The sequence below is a fragment of the Erpetoichthys calabaricus genome, chromosome 12 (genome assembly GCF_900747795.2).
Source record: "Erpetoichthys calabaricus chromosome 12, fErpCal1.3, whole genome shotgun sequence".
Taxonomy (NCBI): Eukaryota; Metazoa; Chordata; class Cladistia; order Polypteriformes; family Polypteridae; genus Erpetoichthys; species Erpetoichthys calabaricus.
In genome coordinates, this window is record NC_041405.2 from 87,395,069 (window position 1) to 87,409,255 (window position 14,187).

The 14,187-nt window shown below is 35.6% G+C and overlaps 1 protein-coding gene across 5 annotated transcripts in view; it reads right to left on the reverse strand.

Annotated features, from left to right (window-relative positions):
• Positions 1-513: 513 nt before the first annotated feature.
• mcf2a (MCF.2 cell line derived transforming sequence a) overlaps positions 514-14,187 on the reverse strand; it is a 165,348-nt gene continuing 151,674 nt past the window's right edge. For all 5 annotated transcript variants that reach the window (XM_051935224.1, XM_051935223.1, XM_028815810.2 and 2 more), the window contains 4 exons: positions 12,773-12,912; positions 11,599-11,711; positions 9,555-9,655; positions 514-2,442 (listed from right to left, as the gene is read on the reverse strand). In XM_051935224.1, coding sequence (XP_051791184.1) covers positions 2,402-2,442; positions 9,555-9,655; positions 11,599-11,711; positions 12,773-12,912 — 395 coding nt within the window. In that variant the 3' untranslated portion in view covers positions 514-2,401. The remainder of the gene's footprint in view (positions 2,443-9,554; positions 9,656-11,598; positions 11,712-12,772; positions 12,913-14,187) is intronic.

Below are 14,187 nucleotides of genomic sequence, written 5' to 3' on the forward strand. Positions count from 1 at the left end.
TAAGTATCCTAGTGACCATCAGAATATGAACAATTAAAGGAATCGCTGAGTCTCATTTACTTTGTTCTAGGCTGACAAATACTTCCATTTCTCTCAGAAAAATTTTTATGGGATTCTCCAGACAAGCAAAGCACTGGAGAAGCACTCTTTTTTCTTGAAGAAGCTTGGTAGTGAGTTTTTCTGGTGAGGATATACTTATCTGTAAGAAATGCTTGAAGAAATAACAATAAATTTTGATTCTGTAACTTTCACATTTTTTGGGTTATATTTCATGATGAGTTGTTTTTCTTGAAAAAATAAGCAATACAAGTAAATCTGTATTTATATTAAATGTAAATATGTTCTGAGATTTGTCCACTAAGGTTGTTCTACTCACCTAAGATGGTGCCAGAGAGAGACGAGGTGTAGCAAGATAATTAACACATGAAAAATGAATTTCACCATACTCTGTGCACATGAGAACAATGACCCTAAACAAAACCTTTGGTTTGAAATTAAATTCTTTGGCAAACACAGTCAGTGTTGGAACTGTTTTTTATTTCATCCCGGCACTACAAACAGGCCATTGCAGTTTGCCATTGACGATTCCACTTTTTTCATTAAAGATCAACTCTCTTATAAAACAATTAGGCAGAAATAAAAAAGTATCCTCTACATGAATATTTTATCAATGCTGTTTATGCAACGTGATGTCAAATGTAAAAGGGTTGACAGAAAGGAAGTGTTTATTGAAATTGCCATTCAGTAGCAAAAGCAGGAAGAGTGTTAAGAATATCCTGCAGATACTTCCTTTTCGTATGGGCAAAAAAAAAAAAAAAAAGTGCTCTGTGGCCACGTGGAAAAAAGCGGGACCCGCCGCATGGCCAACAGCAATCGAGCTGCAGACTCTAGTTTACACTTTTATCACTAAAGTGCTCTTCAGGCAATAAAGAAAAGAAGCAAGGTTCTAACATAAACATTTTCAACATCAAATATAAAATAAAACTCAACAGTATGGCACATTTCCATTTTGGCATGTAAACAATGTCATTTGAAATCAGCAGTACAAGCATCACCCATTGTGGGGAAGGAATAGTTTAAGAAAATACAGCATTTAATTTGCCAATAATGAGAATATTCTAGTCAAAATAATTAAAATGCAAGTCAATCAGACGAACATCAATGCCGTGTAGGTGACACATGCTCAGTATCCATACAGATGCGATCACTATGACACATTTGTCACTGTATCATCATGTAAACAGTGCTGAGTTGCTGTTTATTCTTTGCACAGTCTGCAGAAGAGAATCAGGGATCCATAGTATAAATCCAGTGTAGTGGCTCACAAGTTATTATACCAATTTACATGTGTTTAGCCTTGGAAAGAGTGTGAGTTACAGAAATACAAGTATGTCTGGATGCCAACAGGTAATTTCTCAACAAAAGAATATAATTTTAAAATTGTACAGTCTTCTTGTAAGAAAATAAAACAATTAAATGTTATTCACATTACAATTGGTTACTATTCCATTGTCGTTACCATGCCCAGATACTTGCCTTTGACTAATGTTTCTTAAGACTGCTACTCATCAGTAATGACTGCATCTTTATTCACTAGACTTGCACTGGGTAAAAGATTCCAGCAGGGAGTGCCCAAGCTCAAATAGTGCAAATTACTCTCAGTGCAGTCCTAACAAACATCAAACTGAATCACATAAGAAACATTCTTCATATTGTAAAAATGTCTAACTGTATATGTTGCACAGCAGGTTCAAAGACCTTAGCTGTTTTACAGGTAAGATAAATAATATCAGAAAGTAAAAAAAAAAAAAAAACATTCTAGGTTGTACAGAAAAAGAAACATTTTCAGAATATTTTTCAGTGCAACATAACAAAAGTTCTCAAAATGTATTTTCAGTAAATTCAACCACTGCACTTGGCTTCAACCTCTTCAGTCAGTAATGGCCTCATTGATGATGATGATGATGATTACTCGGTGACTGTGTCAGACCTCAACACGACCATTCACGGATGTACACCTCAAAGTTATTAAAGTACAGGTTTTGTTGTGCATGGTCAGGTCATGTCAGGTTTTCGAAAATGTCTTGTCAAGTTAAAGGATATTCATATAAATAAATGTCTTGAACAGTGATGATTAAAAAAAATAAGTTTAGAATCACTAACAACTAGAATATATCACTTTTTGAAAAGGAACACTGTGTCATTTGCTATGCTGGTACTTGATGGGTAGAAAGTGACTTGCTTCAAGGGCCTTCTGAGGGACTTTTGCAACTCTCTCCAAAAAACAGCTTTTCTCAGTGTAAGGGCACTCCACGTAATATATATCAATTAGGCTTTGATGTTGTCCTTCTTAACACGAATCCTTCAGTCCAGAGGTGCACATTCCCAGTCAATTGGTCCCCTATGGAGAACTAAGTTTTCTTGTTTTGAGATTCCCAGGATCTATAAGAAAATTAAATGTATTGTCAGCAAATGTAATACAAACACAGCAGTGTGGATATCATCCCTCAAGTTAAATGAATGTGGGGGCATGCGTCTGTAAATTGTCAGAGTGCATTAAATAAAATCTGATTCATCAGTAAAATTTGGGAATTAAATCTACTGCCTTCAGGCCATTCACTTTTAGATATGAATTTTTCATTACATGTTTGGAGGGGAGTCACAGCCTATCCTGACAATATCAGGTACAGAGTAAGACCCAACCCTGGATGCGACACCACAATATTGCATGGAGTACTCACACATACACAGACACACCATCACTGCTACATCCATAAACCTGCTTAAACCAAGTATAGGACTGCAAATTCATTTTGGTGAGCAGTTACTCTACAAAAGCAAATGTCTGGGAATTTCTAATTTAACTTATTTTTTAAAGGTAGAGGTATCTGTGTTAATCCAAGTGAAGCAGTTTGTATCGTTTGTTTTAAAATGTTTACATATAAATACAAAGCTCTTTATCAACAAAATTTCGCCGTCTGTATGGAAAAAATTAAGCAGGACTTGCATAGATGGTCAACCCTTCATCTCACTCTAAGCTGGAAGAATTAACGTTGTTAAGATGAATAGTCTTCCTAAGCTTCTTTTTTATTTCAAAACATTCCAATATACATCAATAAATCATTTTTAAGCAATTAGATTCAACCATAACCTCGTTTATTTGGAACTCAAAACATTCATGTATCCGAAGAGCGACCCTGTAAAGACCTCAGGCAGAAGGTGGCATGGCTCTACCTAATTATCAGTTTTATTACTGGGCAGCAAACATACAAGCTATAAAAACTTGGACACAAATAGATGAACATACACAGGCCTGGTCCGCAATAGAAGTAAAACCCTGCAGTACTTCTTTATATTCCCTGCTCTGCGCCCCAATAAATGCAAGTTATCGCAAATATACTAATAACCCAATTGTGCTCCATTCACTCAGAACATGGAACCAATTTAGAAAGCATTTTAAGATGGAAATCTTTTATCTGTGGCACCTCTGCAGGAGAACCACCTTTTTCAACCCTCGCAAACATATCTAGTTTTTAATACCTGGTAAAGATTTGGGATTAAATTGCTCAGAGATCTTTATATAGACAATATCTTTGCATCCATTGAACAATTACATTCCAAATTTAACCTTCCAGCTACACATTTCTTTCACTATCTTCAAATTAGAAACTTTGTTAAACAGAACCTGCCCGATTTTACTCATCTCATACTCTCCACCATGCAGGCAAAAATACTGCTCAATTTTGGGGACTTAGATACCATTTCTGCAATATATAAAATTTTATTAGAGCCCCTTCCTTTCAAAGATACAAGAGGACAATGGGAAAAAAATCTCTTAATATATCAGAAAAGGAGTGGAAGGTAGCAAAGCAGAGAATTCACTCGAACTCCATATGCGCAAAGCATACAATTATTCAACTCAAAATTATATATTGAGCTCATATGTCTCGCTTAAAACTGTCCAAAATATTTCTAGGGCAAGATCCAACCTGCGAACGCTGCAACCAAGCTGCTGCCTCACTTGGTCACATGTTTTGGGCCTGCACCAAATTAACATAATTTTGGACCAAAATTTTTAAGTGCCTTTCAGACAGCCTTGGTGTCACAATCCCTTCTAACCCATTAATAGCTGTGTTTGGTGTTCTTCCAGATGGATTTGAAGTGGAGAAGGACAAGCAAACTGTGACTGCATTCACTACACTTTTGGCACGCAGACTTATTTTGTTAAATTGGAAGAATCCTAACTCTCCTCTTATAAGTCAGTGGGAAACCGATGTTTTATATTATTTGAAATTGGAAAAAATCAAATTCTCAGTTAGAGGATCTATACAAAATTTTTTCAAAACCTGGCAGGATCTAATCAATATTATTTTAGAATAAGAGAAATAACTATTACCGCATTTAATCATTTCTTATTTACCTATATATTTATTCCTCCCTTTATTTTGTTTATTGTTGCCTTATTAAAAAGCCCTAAGCAATTCTCCTTTGGCTAAGCTCTCCTTCTCAGGGGTGGGGTTTGTCTTCAACTTTGTTTGGTTATAAATTGATCTATTTGTATGAATGATTACAAATAAAATTAATAAATAAATTTAAAAAAAAATCTCAGATTCTCAGTTAGAGGATCTGTACAGAAATTTTTCAGAATCGGGCAGGATCTAATCAATAATATTTTAGAATAAGAAGAAATAATTATTTCCGCATTTCTTTTTCTTCTCCATTTATCTTTATTGCCCTATTAAACCCAACAATTTAGGTATGTTTACAAACTTTAAGTATTACTCCTTTGGCCATGCTCTCCTTCTCAGGGGTGGGGTTTGATTTGTTTTCAATCCTATTTTTTGTAAAAATTGATCTATTTGTATGCAATGATTACAATAAAATTAATATACAGTAATCCCTCGCTACTTCGCGGTTCACTTTTCGCGGATTCACGACTTCGCGGATTTTATATGTAAGCATATCTAAATATATAACGCGGATTTTTCGCTGCTTCCCGGGTTTCTGCAGACAATGCGTCTTTTTACTTCTGGTATTTGCTTCCTCAGTTGGTTTGCCCAGTTGATTTCATACAAGAGATGCTATTGGCGGATGGCTGAGAAGCTACCCAATCAGAGCACGCAGTTAAGTTCCTGTGTGCTGCTGATTGGCTCAGCAGCGGAGTGCTGCATTAACCAGGAAGTCTCATCTCACTCATTCAACATTAACGTGCTCCTGCTACTGCATTCAGGGGATTATCACCTTCAATCGTCATCATTTTTACTGCGCAGCATATTCATCACCATCATCACGTCATATATAGCTACGTGTACTTCGGTATACAGTAAGTGTAAACTTATCTACCGATTTCATATTGCTTAGCAGTTGTCCCTGTTATTAATAGAGTAAAGGGTGGGTTGTAAACAATACAGGGAGGGTTTAAAAACGTCCAAATACACGTTAAATAATTAAATAAATATGGTGTCCCTACTTCGCGGAAATTCAGTTATTGCGGTCGGCCTTGAAACCTATCTCCCGCGATAAGTGAGGGATTACTGTAATATATAAAAAAAAATGTTTGCATATAAATAGTACCTTTATTTTCTGCTTCTACAGGATGTACTAACCCTGTTGAACTTTGTACCACTACACATTTCATCATAAGAGCTTTGATATCAGCACATAAAGGAAAATATACAAAATATGGTTTTCATTGCAGAGGAACTACCAAATGGCAAAGCAAGGGTACTAGTCTCTAACTGCAGTTACAATAATAAAATATGGGATTTCTCTTTTACAAGTCACAGCCTACAGTGATGTAGCTCAAAGTCAAGATTAAAAGATGGGTTGGCTTTTTTCATCAGTAGCAAAACAAATTCAGCAGCAGCAGTCCATCACTATTAAATGTACAGTATTATGACAAAAGTCTACCATCACTTGAACAGGCACACTAAAGTACATGAGAGATATAAGGTTCTGATATATGGTACATTTCAATATCCAGCCCCTGATTAGTCCTACCTTATATCAAAGCAATTCATTTCACACCAACTTACTTCAATATTGAGTTGCCTTGGGCCTGAGCCGGTCCCTGCTTCACTAGCTTCAAGGAGATGACCATTACCAGGCAATACTAAAATTATGATTTGAAAATAGTTCTGCATAATATATTTGACAAGCTTCCAGAAATTTTGCAGTGGCAGAAGGATAAGATTTTCAAAGTTATACCATTTTTTTCTGCTCTAATCACTGAAAAAAAAGTTCATTTGGTACTAAAACAGAGAAATGGTGTATAAATGGTGTTTTATATCTCAGACCCTTTCTTATCTTTTTCATTATCATTAAATGTGTTAGAATTTCATAGGATCTGCAGATTCAACCTTAATTAGAATAAATATGTGCTTCTTTCTGGGGATTATCTTGTACTTCAAACCAAGCTAGGTAATTTTCTGCTGATCATTCCTGAACAATTTATGTAACTTGGAATTATTATTACATATTTTTCGAAATACGATGAAAAATATTAAAACAAGATGTTAATAGATAGTGTGGCATACGGCCGGAGCCCTTGCCCAGCCAAGAAGGCTACATAGTGGAAGGACTGAGCGAGAGAACATTTTCAGGGCACTACCTCCCCCAGAACGCTAGATGGCTGCTCCCCTGGGTTATAGCAGTACCTCGGATTTCCTCAGGGCTCCTTGAGAGATGGAGTTTGGAGCAGCCTTGTTGGGTTCCGTGAGTGCTGCCAGGGGGTGCTGCAGGAACAGCTGAGCACTGTGTGGCAGCACTTCTGTCACACTGGGAAGGTCATTGAGCACCTGGAACACTTCTGGGTGCCCTATAAAAGGAGCCAGCTGCCACTACTCCAGGAGCCAGCATTGGGAAGAAGGCAGACAAAGGTTGCCAGGAGGAGTGGAGGCGGACAGAAAGGAAGAGAAAGAGAAAGGAAAGGAAGAAGAGTGTTTTGTGTTGTGTTTCTGTGCTGTACAGGTGGGAAACATGGGAAGGCGCTTCCTACAGGAAGAAAAAAATAAAGAGCGTGCGCTGAAATTGTGTCCTGCATCTGTCTGTGTTGGATTTAGGTGGCAGGAACGCCCTCTGCAGAGCACAATAGTTAAAATGAACATCTCCCTAAAGCTCCTATATATTTTTTAGAGCATCCCTGCATAGATTAACAAGTCCTTCTTTAAGTAGACATACTCAACTGTAACCTGTTATACAAAATGTAACATTAAAAAGGTAATTCTACAAAGACCTAATGCGGACAGCAGAATGGAACTACCTCGTTAGAATTTCTAGTACTGGGCTGTAAATATTTGTACAATTAAACATTGGTAGTTTGTAGGTGTCTATACATCTTCTTGGTTAGCCATGAAAAAATCCTGCTCAAAACCTTTTCTGTATGCTTTGCTCTTTGTTTTAGTCAAGACTAATTTACTACAAATTTACCAGCAATCCAGTGGTTCATTTATTCAAGATAAGACCCAAAGTAGGACACTTTATAGGCCTTTCCCTATACATGATAACCACTTATTTCAGCCTTATTTAAGTTATGCATCATTCACTATATCGAAGATATTAAACATGATATTTAGATATCTCTATATTGATAATATGTTTGAACTATTATGTTGTAAATTTAAACTTCAAGTCACATATTTTTATATATATAATTTAGAAATTAAAGCAACCAATACAGCTTCCCTCATATTCCACCTATACCTGAGATGATACTAGCAAGTTTGGATAAACATTCACACAGTACTCCCAGAGTATATCAACATATTTTAAGGAACTTACCTTATGATGATCTCGGGGAACACATGGGAAAAGGAATTTTTAATTAAAATTTCAGAAAATGAATGGAATTCAGCAATTCACAAAATACATCCTAGTTTAATCTGTGGAAGGTATGCCATAATTCAAATAAAAATGTCAAATGTACACAGGACACGATCCAACCTATGATCGATGTCATCATGTATCTAGTAAATGTCCAAGAGTTATTGTAAGTGGTATACAGTTGAAGACAGAAGTTTACATACAGTTAGGGTAAATTGTTTAAAACTCACTTTATAAGTTCTCCACAGATTTTATACCAACAAACAGTAAATTTGCAATACCATTTCAGACATTTACTTTGTGTAGGACAAAAGTAATTTTTCCAAAAATATTCACAGACAGATTATTTCACTTTCTACTGACTATATTAAAATTCCAGTGGGTCACAAGTTTACATGCACTTTGTTAACTGTGCTTTTAAACAGCTTGGAAAATGTCAGAAAATTATATCAAGCCTTTAGGCAATTAGATAAATAACTTCTGATAGCCATAAGCCTAATTAGAGTCAACATGTTAAGATCATCAAACTCACTGCCTCTGTCCTTGACATAACAGGAAAATCAAAAGAAATTAGCCAAGACTTCAGAAAAAAAATTGTGGACCTCTACAAAATTTGATCATCCTTGGGAACAATTTCCAAATGCCTGAAAGTTCCACGTTCAACTGTACAAACAATAATACGCAAGTATAAACGCCATGGGACCTCACAGCCGTCATACGACTCAGGAAGGAGAGTTATTCTGTCTCCTGGAGAAGAATGTACTTTAGCACAAAAAGTCCAAATCAGTCCCAGAACAACAGCAAAGGACCTTGTGAAGATGCTGGAGGAAACAGGTATGCAAGTTATTATATCCACAATAAAACGAATCCCATATCAACATAACCTGAAAGGCCGCTCAGCAAGGAAGAAGCCACTATGTAGATATACTGCAGCAGGTTCTCAACTGCTCAGCAAGGAAGCTGAAAGTTTCCAGTCACAAATGGGTCTTCCAAATGGACAATGACTCCAAGCATACTTCCAAATTTCTGGCAAAATGGCTTAAGGATAACAAGGTCAAGGGTATTGGAATGACCATCACAAAGCCCTGACCTCAATCTGATTGAAAATTTGTGGGCAAAAATGAAAAATCTTGTCCAAGCAAGGAGGCCTATGAATCTGTCCCAGTAATACCAGTTTTGTCTTGAGGATTGAGACAAATTATTGTAAGAAGTTTGTGAAAGGCGAACCAAACCGTTTGGCTCATGCTACCAAATATTAACAAAGTGCATGCAAACTTGTGAACCACTGGAATTATGATATAGTAAATAAAAGTAAAATACTCAGTCTGTGAACACTGTAAGAAAAATTACCTTTGCCCTGCACAGAGAAGACGTCTTAAACGATGGTCAAATTTATGGTTTGTTAGTATAAAATCTGTGGAGGAGTTAGAAACTAAGTTTTAAAGAACTTACCCTAAGTGCATGTAATTTTCTGACTTCAACTGTAATTAATCCAGGAAATGATAAACGCAGACATAAAACACAATCAGGACAGGTAAGGAACCAGAATTAATTTTCATGGATTTTCATGGATTGACTTTGGAATAAATTATTCTACTTGCTATATTCCTTTTTCTTTTGCTCAGATTGTGTTTTTTATTGCATTTTGTTTCTAAAATAAACAATGTATATTTAAAAAAGACAAGCAAATGTGAGTGTTGTTAGAGTGGCAATGTCTTCTTTGAAGTTCTCACCTGACAGCCTTCCAGAGTGAACCTGGCTCTCCCCAATCACCATCTGTAAACTGCTGCCATGGATCCAGCCTTCCATTCTATTTGTTAAATTCTTAACTAGCCTGGTAAAAAAAAAAAAAAAAAAAACATTCATCTTATTGTCATCAGATTAAATAACTTCAGTGAAAGTAGATTACAATATTTTTCATCTGTTTTCCTTGGGACATTATAAGGTAAGAAAAAGTACATGAAGCACAAGGGAAATTTGAGTGAAAGAGGAACAGACTATAACATTTAAGGTACAAGCTGGGAAGTAAGCAACCAAGAATCTGTCTGAAACAAAAATTTACAGCCAAATTGCAAACAGGAATCAAAGTGAAAATAATCGTTGCAAAGTCCTTACAGTACTATTTGGACCCAACTATAGTATTCTTTGTAATCTGTTTTTAGAAAAGGGTACTAAATTCTATGTGCCAACATTATGACATCATGCATTGTGACAGCAACTGACAACTTGACTTGCTACATATGCTGCCACTATAAATAATATGGCTGTGACCATCGGAAACACGTTAAAATTACAGTACCTGAGAGAAGCAATGAAAACTAAACAGAAGAAAACACATATTTAAAAATTCCAGAAATGGGAAAATTCATAATGGCTGTTGTATTAGTCGGTCCTAGGGGTGCAGACAGAGCCTTACAGTACTTGTTCATATTGATACTTTGGTTCTGATATTTCCTTCCTAATATTATTATGTTTAAATCTTTTCTAGGGTTTGGCATTAATTGTGGGTTCAAGGACCGCCCCAGAGAGCACCCCATATTACTCATAAATCTTTATGATGGACCTGTATCAGCAACAGGGCCATAAGGACCAATAATCTATGAAATAGCCCTAGATAGCTGGAAGATTCAGCAGGCTTGAAAAATTAAAAATAACGATAATAATAATGAAACATTAAGATATTTTAAAGCAGTAAAGGAGCTGCTAAGTTTACTGCATTTTAGCACCAATGAGGAAAATGAACAAAGAAACAAAAATGACCAAGAGACAAAAGTACCTAATTTATGAAGGCCTATAATCAATCTATAAATATTTACCTTGATTACCTGGCCTTATGTGTCCAGATTTTAAAATAGGATAGCCTACCACCATGCAATAACAAAGAAGCACAAAAATGACAGGCATGCAAAGAGTCAGAAAAAATGTGCCCAATCACAAACAACAAAGTAACTTGTCCTAATTAAATCACAAAGTTAAACTTTAAAACTGTAGGCTGTCTCTTTTCTAAATAGAATAAGAAAAGCTGAAGTATATGGACATACTCAATGTATCTTGAGAATATGTTCATCAAGTAGCGTTATGAACTCCTAACTATGTTGGGTTCAAGGTACCAAGAAGTGGCTATTAACCAAATAAACATGTTTTTTTCAGCAAAAAAATATTTACAAAGAGAAAAAAATAAAGTCAATCAGCATACACACCTGAGAGTCAATGGGGGCACATCCCCCTACACTACATGTCTTTAAAAATGTTTTAAATATGAAGTTATAAAGTTGGATCTGGGCTTTATTCTGAAAGAATGGCCAGACATTGAGTTTAATGCCTAGAAAAATGTACTTTCAAGCATGCAATACTACAAGTGAGCAATAACTGAAGACTTTTCCTCACATATTCATTCCTGAAACATACAGCTTCAAAATAATAATATATGGGTGTAGGTGTAAATCATTATTAGGGATCATCTGTTTTGTATCTTTATTAAAAGGCTCCTATCTGAAGGTATTGGTTTAAAGATAAACATTACCTCAAATGAAATCTTACTGGTGGTAGAACATGGTAGAAACTTTTAAGTGATGAGAGAAATCTTATAACCTTATTAGTAAGGATTTTATTTAAATTTTATTATTAGTTTATTATTTGAGCATAAAAATGCCTCTTCTAGTGCATATGTTTTAGTCAGACATGTAATAAAATACAGTAAACCTGAAATGAAATCCTGATTTCATGTTCCATTGTGTTAATGTGCTAACATTAAAAGCTTTTGCAGAACCAACTTACCACATGTTCCCTTGGTCTTCCTGTAACACCTGGATATCATCACCAACCCTAATAATTGGATCATCTGAGCTACCCCTCCTGCACTCTGCAATTGCACTGTACCTGCCAAGGGTCTGAAAGACAACTTAGTTTGGATGGGAATGTCTTTAAGTAAGCAATATCTATATTAAAATCACAGCAAGGTCACACCATCAAAATCCTATGAGCATTCAAAGCAAAAAGGCTAACATAATAACTATACCATACTGAAATTGTGTGTCTTCCTATTTTTGTTTTATTTTCACAAATGATTCTTGTCATTCATTGAAGTATTACTGTATTTAGATCTAATCTTGGTGATCAATTTATTGTAAAATGACCATAAGTGCCAACAATGATGGTTAAACCTAAAAGACATAATATTGCAAACAGATTGCGTCTTTGACAAATTTAGAGGGGAGAAAGATTAAAGATTTATATGGCTTTTGTAAGGTATTACAATGGGCAAGAGATGGGCCAACATGATTAATAGCAAACTTGTGACGTTTTTGAAAACTGCTGAAATATACCCAGGATTATCCCCTATGGAGTTCCAGAAAGCATGTGCAATGAGTGCAAAGAAGTAACAGGCTATATAGGTAATAATTCTCCAATTTTAGGCTGTGCTGTATAAAGTGAAACTGTTTGGCTTGGCTTGTGGATCACTTAATTTTTTTATGGAGAACTGAAGGCAATGGACTGTATATGCAGGGCTGTTCAGCCATTAGTAAGAGATTGTGGGAGATTGTGGGTTCGCTTCCCGGGTCCTCCCTGTGTGGAGAGGGCTTTGAGTAGTGAGAAAAGCGCTCTATAAATGTAAAGAATTATTATTATTATTAGAATTATGTATATTGTCATTCAGTGCCATAGATAAACAATACATGCTACAGAATGCAGTCACAGGAATTAAATTCAAAAAGAAAAAAAATCCAAATAAGATAAAGATTCGTTCTCAATGAAATAAGTGATTTGATATCATGATGGTACCCACAGCAAAATAACACAATTAGAATACACTTTGGACTTTTAGTTGAAAATGCAAACCAGTAAAAATAAGAAATGAACATACTAGATGTCAATTTATAATTTGGTATAAATTTAAAAATTTTAGCAGAAACCTTTTCAGTATTTTTAAGTTTCAATTAAATTGTTTTACCAGTAGAACACCACCCACTTCCTCATCCTCTTCTTCTTCATCCTCCTCTTCTGTGTCTGATGGGTTAGAAATGTCATTTGTGACAGTCCAGTCTTCTAGACCCTCACAAATATCCACCGAGTGAGACAGTCCTGACCAGCCTAAAGGAAACAAAATGAGCAATAATGTTTTCTTAAATTAAACAACTTCTTTTTGCTGAAAATGAGTTTTAAATGTTCATATACAAAGATAAACATTTAAGGAACAAAAGTACAAGAAAGTTGCAAGCAGGTTTGAGTGGTGGCTTTGCAGCTTGTGAGAAAAACCTATATATATAGTTTAACTGAAAATTTGAGGTACAAAAAATTAAAGTGAAAAAAAATCCCAAACAACCATCTGACAGAATAAATTTTCAACTCAATGCATGAAACGTGAAGACCAAATTTGTATTTACCACTTAATTCCAGTAATCACCCTTACATTACTCAGAACTCTAACTTTTTGTATTCAACTTGTCAGGTTCCTAACAAACTAGTCTTCACTTGTGGTATAGTGACAGAGAAGACAGGTAGGAGCAATAATTATTTACACAATAACAAGTGACCTTTTAAGAAAAAACATATTTCACTGTTAAAATAATGGAATAAGCATGCAACAGTATAATGTTATAACATGTTAATAAGGGCAACACAGATTCATTATCCTTGGAGACCATGTCCAGACATTGTATTTCATTCTTATTATACATGACACAATCCCTTTTTATATTTCCAAGATAGTTTCTTTTCAGAGACCTGTAACAGTCCAATCTAAGTGCCAGTACTATAACTACAAACATCAGACTTTGCTTCTAAAGATCAGGTTTAGGTATTGCTGCCTTACAATAAGCAGACTTGGGGTCAAGTCCTTAGTGTTCACAAAGTGGAGTTTGCATGTTCTCCCCATGTCCACATGGATTTCTTCCAGATGCTCTGGTTTCCTCCTATATGTTCAAAGATATGCAGGTTAGGGTGACTGGTGATTTTAATTTGGCTTCCGATGTGTGTCTGTGTGTGTATGTGATCAGGTGGTGAAAGGCTGGCGCCCTGTCCATTGGTTGTTCCTGCCTTGCACACAATGCTTGCTGGGATAGGCTATAGCTGCCCCAGGATCCTGCTCAGGATAAGTGGGTTTAGAAAATGGATGGATGAATGAATAGATGGATTCACCACTGGAACAGAACTCTGTGCCTAATTAATTTATAGATGAAGCACATATTTTCTCTTCTATTATTAAGCCCTAAAACAGCATTCATTTACAGGAAGTACCAGAATTAAACATTAATTTTATTTGCCAGACTTTAGTCCAACACTATTAATTTTTAATTAATTTAATTTTCTTAGAGAGGAACCTATAACACTTTGCCATTTTAGTGTGGCTTCTTACAGAAATAAAGA